We start from the raw sequence: 10,487 nt of genomic DNA, 5'->3' as shown, positions 1-10,487 counted from the left end.
GTCCCCCTCCCCCCCCTCCCACCTGGTTGTCTCCCTGCCCCCCCCCCCTCCCACCTGGTTGTCGAGCGATAAATTCACTGCAAATATAGGCTAAACGTGTTTGCAAACGTGTCATTTTACACTGCGATCTCACACACAGTATCACACCAGATAGCGGCTAAACACAAACGCAGTATCTGCAATCTCTCACGCCGTATCAGGAAGAGCAGCGCTTGAACACAGCTGCAGTAACAACAGTAATCTATATCTTTATTGTGGTCTCTTCCCTGCAGATGGGCCAGAGGGGGAGTGGGGGTCAGGGTCAGGGGTTAGGGTCAGGGCTCGGGGTCAGGGGTTAGGGTTAGGGTCAGGGTTAGGGATCAGGTTTAGGGTCAGGGTCAGGGTCATGGTCAGGGTTAGGGGTCAGGGTTAGAGTCAAGGTCAGGGTGTCTCTCTCTAACCTGTGGTCTCTAAGATGGTCCAGATGGTCCAGAGGGGGGTGTGGGGGGGTTGGGGGTCAGGGTTATGGGTCAGGGGTCAGGGTCAGGGTGTCTCTCTCTAACCTGTGGTCTCCCCTCCCTCCAGATTGTCCAGAGGGGGAGTGGGGGGGGTCAGGTCAGGGTTAGGGGTCAGGTTTAGGGGTCAGGGTCAGGGTGTCTATGTCTCTAACCTGTGGTCTCCCCTCCCTCCAGATGGTCCAGAGAGGGGTGTGGGGGGGGCGGGGGCGGAGGGCAAGGCTGACACCGCGTCCACGGGCTCGGCCAGGAAGCGAGGAGGCAATCAGAAGAAGCAGATGCAGAGCAACCAGTCGGCCCTGCGCGCCCCCCGCGCCCTCTGCTGCCTCACGCTGTCCAACCCCATACGCATGGCAGCGCTCGCGCTGGTCGAGTGGAAGTATCCTACCTGTCTGTCTGTCTGCGGGGGGGGGGGGGGGGGGGGGGGGTGTTAGACTGAGAGGTGTGTGTGTAGGTGTGTTAGACTGAGAGGTGTGTGTGTAGGTGTGTTAGACTGAGAGGTGTGTGTGTAGGTGTGTTAGACTGAGAGGTGTGTGTGTGTGTGTGTTTAGGTGTGTGTGTAGGTGTGTGTGTGTAGGTGTGTGTGTGTAGGTGTGTGTATGTAGGTGTGTGTGCTGTCCAACCCCATACGCATGGCTGCGCTTGCGCTGGTGAAGTGGAAGTATCCTGTCTGTCTGGGGGGGGTGGGGTGTGTGTGTGTGTGTGAATGAATGAATGGTCTTTATTGTCATTGATATAGTACAGGTACCAACGAAATTTGGGAAACATTTTTTTTGTAGGTACTATTTACACAACCGTTCCCTATAAGTACTAAAATAAAAATGTACATACAAATGTACTTAAAAACACTAAAAAGCACCAGCGTTGGAGCCACTCCGAGCCGCGCGTCTGATCGCGCCGCCATCTTGAAGGTATCGAAGTGTGTGTGTGTGTGTGTGTGTGTGTGTGTGTGTGTGTGTGTGTGTGTGTGGTGCGATGGTTCTGGGTGTTATATTGGACCGTACGGTTCTCCATCCAGGTTCAACACACTAGTGGATGTGGGTGTTTGGGTTTATGCTGCGTTGCGTTGGAAGTCGGAGGTGGAGTTTTTCTGGAACGCCAGGTGCTTCTAGTTCAGATGTTTGTTCGTGGCGAGCGGAGTTGAGAACATGGCAACAGTTTGAGGAAGCCCCGGATTGCTACAAATCTGCGTTGTGGAGTCATTCATTCATTTCGATTTTGGCAGCAACAGTTTGTAAATAAATAGTAGTCTTTTTTTTTCTCCTTACGCACAAAACACGTACCGAAACCGTGACCCAGAAACCCAGGTTCATACCGAACCGTGGGCCAACTGAACTGTTGCACTCCTAGTGTGTGTGTGTGTGTGTGTGTGTGTGTGTGTGTGTGTGTGTGTGGTGTGTGGTGTGTGTGGTGTGTGTGAGTGTGTGTGTTGGTCCTTAACCTTCTCCTCAGGCCCTTCGACATCTTCATCCTCCTCGCCATCTTCGCCAACTGTGTTGCCATGGGCGTCACCAAGCCCTACCCCGACGACGACTCCAACCCTACCAACCACCAGCTGGTGAGCAGGGGGGGAGGGAGGGAGGGAGGGAGGTGGATGGATTGTCAAAAGCCAAAATAATCCTAGCCAAAACACATGATGCATTTTCAAGGAGGCTTTTATGGCCAAGATTCACCAGGCCCAGGTGCACCGAGTCAGCCAATCAGCTGCACCGAGTCAGCCAATCAGCTGCAGGATAGACTACAACCACTAACCCTAACCCCTAGAGGGGGCCCCTAGATGGATGGAGGGAGGGAGGGAGGGAGGGATGGATGGATGGGTGGATGGAGGGAGGGAGGGAGGGAGGGAGGGTGGGATGGATGGGTGGATAGAGGGATGGAGGGAGGGTGGGAGGGATGGATGGGTGGATGAATGGATGGGTGGATGGATGGAGGGAGGGTGGGAGGGATGGATGGGTGGATGGATGGATGGATGGATGGATGGAGAGAGGGAGGGAGGGAGGGAGGGATGGATGGATGGGTGGATGGATGGATGGAGGGAGGGAGGGAGGGAGGGAGGGAGGGATGGATGGATGGATGGGTGGATGGATGGGTGGATGGATGGATGGATAGATGGATGGATGGGTGGATGGATGGGTGGATGGATGGATGGATGGATGGATGGGTGGATGGCATCACTCATCCTGTAGATAGATCCCTGGTGTGGTCCTTTGCTAGGGTTAGGGTCAGGACGTGTGTGTGTGTGTGTGTGTGTGTGTGTGTGTTCAGGACATGATGGTGTCAGTGGTCAGTGTTTAAGCCCCTCCCAGGTCCTGGATCTGTTGAACTGATTGGCCCTGAGGGTTCACCAGAACACAACAGTTCACTTCCTGTCAGCTGACCTCACCTGAAACAGGAAGAAGACATCAACGTTTGTTTATCTGGTGTGTGTGTGTGTGTGTGTGTGTGATGTGTGTGTGTATGTGTGTATGTGTGTGTGTGTGCGTGTGTGTGTGTGTGTGTGTGTGTGATTAGCAGTATTAGCGGTGAGTAGCTTAAGTCTCTTAACAGGCAGGAGGTCAAAGGTCACCAGGGCAGGAAGTGAGACAGATAACAACCCCTCCCCCTCCCCTCCCCCCCCCTCCCCTCCCCTCCCCCTCCCTCCCCCACAGGAACAAGTGGAGTACGTGTTCCTGGTGATCTTCACCATCGAGACGTTCACTAAGATCCTGGCCTACGGGCTGGTGATGCACCCCAGCGCCTACATACGCAGCGGCTGGAACCTGCTCGACTTCGTCATCGTCATCGTCGGGTACAGAGGGGTTACTGTAGGCTGTTTAGTCTGTAGCAGAGTTACTTTAGGCTGTTTTAGTCTTAGTGTTAGCAGGGTACAGAGGGGTTACTTTAGGCTGTTTTACATTTAGTCTTTACAGTAGATGAAGATGCACAAAGATTTAGTCTAGTTTTAGTTGACGAAAACTGAAAACATTTTAGTGAGAGGGCTATGTAGATTTTAGTTGTGGTTGGCAATGTTGTTCTTTTTTATGATGTGTCCCAATGGAAGCATGTAGAGATTGAATAGAAGGGGGCCAAGGATTGACCCTTGGGGAACCCCACGTCATTTTAATTTGGTCAGATACAAAGTTGCCAATGGAGACATAGTAGCTTCAGTGACGGGATGACAGTGTGTGTGTGTGTGTGTGCATTGTGTCTGATACAGTACAATACATCTTACCATCTAGCGCAGCTATGTACAAGCATGCCAGAGTGTTACCAGAGTGGTTTGGTTTTGCCAATGATGTTTTTGCCAACATCCCAAATACACCTGATATTGTCTTTGTTGACACCAGCCACAAGGAGGTGCTGATTGTAGAAGTAGGCTGCCCCTTTGACCTGTACATGGACCAGACTTTCCAGGACAAGTATATCAAATACCAACCACTGCTTGGTACGATAACCAGCTTTGGGTACAAGTGCAAATTCAGCATACTTGTATTTGGAAGTCTGGGCCATGTATATAAATGCACCATGAGGGGTCTGAGAATTGCTGCAATGTCCAAAAGAAAGGCCAAACAGGTTGCCAAATTTTGCTCTGTCTCAGCTATTATTGGCAGCTTGGCCGTGTGGAGAAGGAGGTGTTATGTGTACCCTTAAGTGTTCAGTGCTGCTTAGCCCCGAAATATTTGATTCCCTGTTTGTATAATATAATTTGTGGAACCAAATAAAGTATTCAAATGTGTGTGTGTGTTGCAGGCTGATCAGCGTGCTGGGGGAGGGGGTGACGGAGCACAAGCCTGGGGAGGCCCACCACGCGGCGGGGAAGCCGGGGGGGCTGGACGTCAAAGCCCTGCGAGCCTTCAGGGTGCTGAGGCCCCTACGCCTGGTGTCTGGGGTCCCCAGTGAGTTCTCTGTGTGTGTGTGTGTGTGTGTGTGGCAGAGTGACTAAAAGCTGCTGCACCGTGTTTTGTTTTCACTCTTGGAACGTGTAGCGACTAGATAGAGTCCAGTAGTAAAAAAAAGTCGCTGAGAGATGCGAGCAGGGTCTGTGTTGATGTTATGAATTGGAAAATATGGAATTTATACCTATAGTGATATGTCAATGAAATATAATCAGTTTTACAGTCTGATACATGAGGAAGTCTGATACACTGATGGTGCCAAAATGTATCTAAATGGCACAATTGGTTGTCCGCCTAAACATACCTGTCCTTAAACAGGTACAAAGTTGCACTGGCTTACATTACTAGCTGTTATGACACGGGGGCGAGGGGGCTCAAGGACACGGCAATGGAGGCAGAATACTGTGAAGCCCCGTAGGGTATTTATTTACAGTGAAGGGGGGGTGGAAAAACAGGGATAATGAGTCCGGGGGTTTCAGCCTGGCGGGCTGGCGGTAGTGGCTGGCGTGAGCTGTAGAGGAACAGAGAAAAAGGGTAAGTCTCTCCAGTAGGCTAGTACGACAAACACAATAATAGTCTCGAGGGCTAAGTACACGACTGGTAACAGGTAATACTTGCCAGGCCATTCTTAGGGAAGAACTGACGATGAGTGAAGGGAAGTCCAGGGTAGATGTAGGCAGAGGGTTGATTGGGAGTGGAGACAGGTGTGCAGGTTTGGCTGATGATCTAATAGGCTAGGTGCACAATCTCCCTATTTCCTGAAAGGCAACTGGGATGAACATATCCTGTCTCACTCTATTGGTTTAATTGATTAATCAGCTGTGCGGTAAACTGTTGGAACACATAGTGCACAGCTGATTAATCAATTAAACCAATAGAGTGAGACAGGATATGTTCATACCAGTTGCCTTTCAGGAAGTAGGGAGATCGTGCACCTAGCCTATTAGTGGGGACAAGCCTCACCTGCGGCGGAGAGCACGCTGTGCTCGAGCTGTGGGGGCGGGTGCTCGAGCTGTGGGGGCGGGGGAGGGCGTGTGTGAAGGCCCAGCCGTAACAACTAGCATCTAATTTGGCACAAGTACTCATCAGACCCTGGCGTACTGATTCCTAGATGATTTGGGCTATAAGCTCAGGTTTCCAAGCTGATATTCACTCTAAAAGCTGTTGTTTTTTTAGGCGGAGAGTGAATTTGAGATTTTTCACAATGTTCTAGCTCTATTTACTCTGACACATTAACATATATTTTGATTCTGACACTTCTACAGCCACTTCTACAGCCACCCCACATTTGATACCAAGATCATTATGAAGGCCCTTGTGATTGTGGAGATATTCTATATTCACTGTGGGCATGTGATTTCGAGCAGAAAACCTGAAAAATAGGATAGATAAGAACAGGCTAATGCAATGGCCAGAGTGGGTCCTAGGGATTTTTTGCGCAACTCATGAGAGACTGCTCATTACGCGCTCCAAAACATTCACACACAGCTCAGCTCCCATTGGCTCCCACATAACTCGAACCCTGTGCTACTGATTAATCTGCGCAGCGGAGCACCATGAAAACGTACGGTGACAGCGCACCTTGACACAGATCATGAACATATCGGTAAAATTATTTCGTTTTCTCCTGCAGCTGGGCATCTACTTTATCTAATCCCCCATTGTTTCAATTCATCTGGTGCCTACTTGCGGACAGACTCACCGCGGGACACACCTCCTCCGCGACCACATTCATACATTTATTGACAAACTCATCAGCACTGGCCAGAACGGATGACTGGTATAACTGGGTTTCGGGTACAAACGTATTCTGCTGAGCTGATTTTAGCTTCGACACTTGTCTGCTCTCATTTGGTCTTGTAAACTAGCATACTTGTCTTTGTGGCGGGCTTCATAGTGTCGGCGCTGGCGCAGATTGTATTCTTTGAACACAGACACCGCTTCTTGACAGATAAGCCTTTTCTTTGCATTTAACAATAATAATCACTTGTGCACTGTTGGTTAAATTCCCTGCATTCTGAATCAACTTTTCTCTTTACCAACCGTTTGGCCATTTTTCATCTCTCTGAATTTTCGTTCTAGCTCGCGTGCACCTGCTATAGATCTGTGCTCGTTCACTATGGAACGTTACGTTGAATGTACCGCATTCTGTGGGCGGGTGAAACTAACTAATAATGTTATTAATGAAAATAGTTTATAACTAAGGGACATTTTTATTTGAAAGCCAACCTTTAATATCAAATACAGATATGATATGATTACATTTTCAAAATATGTTTCTGGCATTGTTGAGAGGGCCGGTCCAAATGTGGGGGCGACGTTGTTCAAAGGGCCAGTCCAAGTGTGGGGGTGGGCCGTGTTCGGCCCGCGGGCCGTAGTTTGGGGACCCCTGGTTTAGAGCATTTATTGAAATGGAACAATCAAACTAGTGAACGTACAAAATGAATCCATATAAAATAAGAAAATAACAAACAATATATAACGAAAATGCGATCAACACAAAATACACCGACCCTGTCTCCCCTCTCTCTCCATACAGGTGAACAAGTGTTTTAGTTACCTCGGGCTATCCCCGCCCATAATCATGTAACTTCCGGAAGGAAGAACATAACATCATCAAAACAATAAACAAACATGCAAATAAACTCACAAATCATATTCATGGCTCCTACAGAACGATTAGCTAATTAGCTGTGTTCCTACAGAACACACTCAGCTGACCTTAGGGGCCTTGCTGGAATATAGAATGGGAGGAGATCTGATATGTATTTTGGTCCATCCAGGATTGTTCAATGCAATTACAGAGATTGTCGATGGGACTGTAGTCGTTCAGTGAGAGGGCTATGTAGATTTGAGTGTCATCCGCATAGTTGTGGTAGGCAATTATTTCTTTATTTTGTATGTGTCCCAATGGAAGCATGTAGAGATTGAATAGAAGGGGGCCAAGGATTGACCCTTGAGGAACCCCACAATTAGTTAATATTAGTGAATAGTTGAGTTAATACCACTGTGTTCATCACCTCTCTAGTTAAAGCCAGTCACTCTATGTCAGCCAGTCACACACCAATGGCGGCAAGCTACCATGCAAGGCGCCGGCCCGCTCACTGGGAGCAATTTGGGGTTCAGTGTCTTACCCAAGGGTTAGGGTTAGACATGCTCGACATACTCGCTTTGACAATGCTTTTTATCACCGTATTGAGGCTCACGTTCAAGCGGGCGCTGCTCAGCGGGAGAGTCTATAGACTACCGGAGAATGCCGACCCTTCCCTGGCGCACCTGAACGGACTGTCAGTGGACACGGATCTCTCCGCGTACCAACACCGCTTGTCGCAACAACAATGGGCGGTGTTCCAGGACAGCGAGAGGACCTTCAGAGCCAAACTCAACACCAGGCCGCGGCAGGAGAGGCGCTTCGCTTCCTCTGGGGATCCGGGGGACTGGATACGCCTGATCAAGACACTGAACGGCGTGTTTTTCAAGAACAGCGTTTTTACAACTGTGAGCTGCGGAGGAAAACAGATCGGGTTCCCGTTTCTGAAATACGTGACGCGGATCTTGAGAAAGTTTCCTCTCAACCAACCACTCCCTGGAATACTAACGCCATCTTCCACTGCTGACTGGATTGAGGCTCAGCTGTGTTTCATCCGAGACACTATTCAGCCTCAGCTTGGCTCCAGCGCAGCACAGGAGCGCCGCTCTAAACAAGTGAGCAGGAATAAACTGGCTTCCCTGTGGCAGAGCAGACGATCAAAAGCCAACCAGATCATTTTAAATAACAGTGAGTACCCCGAACCGCCCCCCTGTCCTAGTGACATCACAATGGTGAAAACCCACTATGAAAATAAATGTCAAAGCCAGACATCAATTAGCGACCCACTCCCATTACCACCCTGGAGTAGCCTACAATTAGTCCAACCTAGTGACTTTCCAGACACCTCCTACTTTACACAGGCTGAAGTAGAGACCGTCGTACACAGCCTACCTAACAACAAGGCTTGTGGTACGGATGGGGTCACATATGAAAGCCTTAAGACTCCACAGACATGTGAAACGTTAACAACTATTTTTAATGTCTGCCTGGAAAATAAAAGAGTGCCTGAGTCCTGGAAAGGAGCAATGATTCATCGCATCCCAAAAAAGGACAATATACCTGATGACCCATCAACATGGAGAGATATTTCTCTCCTACCCACCATCTACAAAGTGTTCATGAAATGTATCCTGTCTTGTGTGCTCCCCTGGCTAGTGGACAATAACATTCTGTCACCAAAGCAGAAAGCAAACATCAACAGACAGGGAATGAATGAACATGTATTTTGTCTGAAAACTGGGATTGATGACTTCAAACATGAATCTTGCAAACTCTACTCTGTCTTTCTTGACTTCAGGGATGCTTTTGGAACTCTGACCCATAATGTCATGATCAAAGCCCTAGAGGAAATCCAACTACCTCAGGTGTATATTGACATTATTAAGGATGTTTACAGCTCTTCCTTCATACAGGTCATCTGTGGAAAACACCTCACAGACCCCATTCCCCTCCAGGTAGGCATTAAAACAGGCTGTCCGTGGAGTGCCATCAATTTTGTTCTTGCCATCAACGGGTGGATTACGTGGCTGTGTGCCTGTGCCCCACCCAATGTGCTTTCCCCCAACCCTGTACAAGGCTACGCCGACAATGTGCAGCTGGCGTCTCGTGAAGAGAGTGTCATCAAGAACATGCTCTCCAGAACAGACACATTTCTAGACTGGTCCGGTCTGGAGATTAAACAATCTAAATGTGCTGTCCTGTACCAGAGGCGAAGTGGGGGAAACAGATGGTACAAATCCAAAACGGACAGAAACCCTGAGTTCACCATCCACTCAGGGGAACCAATCCGTGTGTACGACCTGCACGAGACGTACACCTACCTTGGACACAAGTTCATTATAGCAGGTGAATGGAAAGAACAGGTTGCCACTTTAGCCACTGAGTTTACCACCAGGCTGGACCTCATTGATGTTTCACCACTTCCACTGCTCATGAAGTTGGAGGCCATCAGACAGGTCGCCCTGTCCAGAATCCAACATCTTTTCTCCAACATCCATCTCCCAAGCAAAACACTGAGGGAACTGAATGATAAAGTGGTCTCTCTGGTGAGGAAGTGGTTTGGACTGAACTCCCGTACCACCAGAGACATTATTTTCCACTCTAAACAGGAGGGGGGGTTTGGTGTTCCAAACGTGGAATGGATATACAACGCCACACGCCTCTCACACTTGTTAAACATGCTGAACAGTGATGATAAGACCGTCAGAGAACTTGCGAGGTCCTCCTTGTTTCTGGACATGAGACGCCGCAAAGTTCCCGTGGCAAGAGAGGGTGAGCCCAGCTTTCTGGGCTTCAAGAGGAAGCCCAATTTCAAGATGGACACCCACTCTGCTGGTTTTGGGGTCTGGTCAGATTGGCCTGACCTCAATGACCTCTGTGCGAGGACTGGAGTTTCCCTGGACTGGGTGAGGTCTGACTCAGACACTGTAACAGTGTCCGAGAATGTTATAACTGACTGTTCAACCTCAGTAAGGGCTACTGTTATTGACACAGAACATCATTTGTCACCAGACCATGCACGGAGGTACCTTGTTAGGTTACAGCACCAAAGACAGCAACAACACTGGACTGGTTTAAAACTACAGGGAAAGCTAGCTTGCCTCCCTACTACTGATCATTCTGTTTCTCACTCAATATTTAAGAACCATGCAGTAGATGAGGATATAGTCACTTTTACAGTTAAAGCTAGATTACAGGTCCTCCCAACTAGACTCAATCTCTCTCTGTGGTACCCTAACACATTCTCTCCCCACTGTCTGCACCATGATCAGAATTCAATCACTGAATCCCTGTCACATATTCTGAATGGCTGCTTTGTATATAAAGGTATGTACATCGCTAGGCATGATAGAATTGTTGACTTGCTAGTTAAGGACATGCTCTCATATGTTACACCCTCTGTTAAAACCTATAAACACACACGTGTCTCAACTACCATGTTCAACCTGTGCAATAATGAATATGACTATTTTTCAAATGTTGCAGCCAATACACCAGATGTTGTTGTTGTCGATGAGGACAGTAGAG

The 10,487-nt window shown here is 48.7% G+C and overlaps 1 protein-coding gene across 1 annotated transcript in view; it reads left to right on the top strand.

The window, feature by feature from the left end:
* Window positions 1–715: 715 nt before the first annotated feature.
* LOC308154366 (voltage-dependent L-type calcium channel subunit alpha-1D-like) overlaps window positions 716–10,487 on the top strand; it is a gene marked incomplete at its 3' end in the record, with an annotated part of 46,477 nt that continues 36,705 nt past the window's right edge. Inside the window, 4 exon segments of the mRNA XM_080527529.1 lie at window positions 716–873; window positions 1,947–2,052; window positions 3,143–3,282; window positions 4,224–4,369. Coding sequence (XP_080383655.1) covers window positions 773–873; window positions 1,947–2,052; window positions 3,143–3,282; window positions 4,224–4,369 — 493 coding nt within the window. The 5' untranslated portion in view covers window positions 716–772.

This window comes from Nansenia antarctica (genome assembly GCF_963989245.1).
Source record: "Nansenia antarctica genome assembly, chromosome: 3".
Lineage (NCBI taxonomy): Eukaryota > Metazoa > Chordata > Actinopteri > Argentiniformes > Microstomatidae > Nansenia > Nansenia antarctica.
Note: the sequence above shows the minus strand (reverse complement) of the source record. Positions and strands in the feature narration are given on the sequence as shown.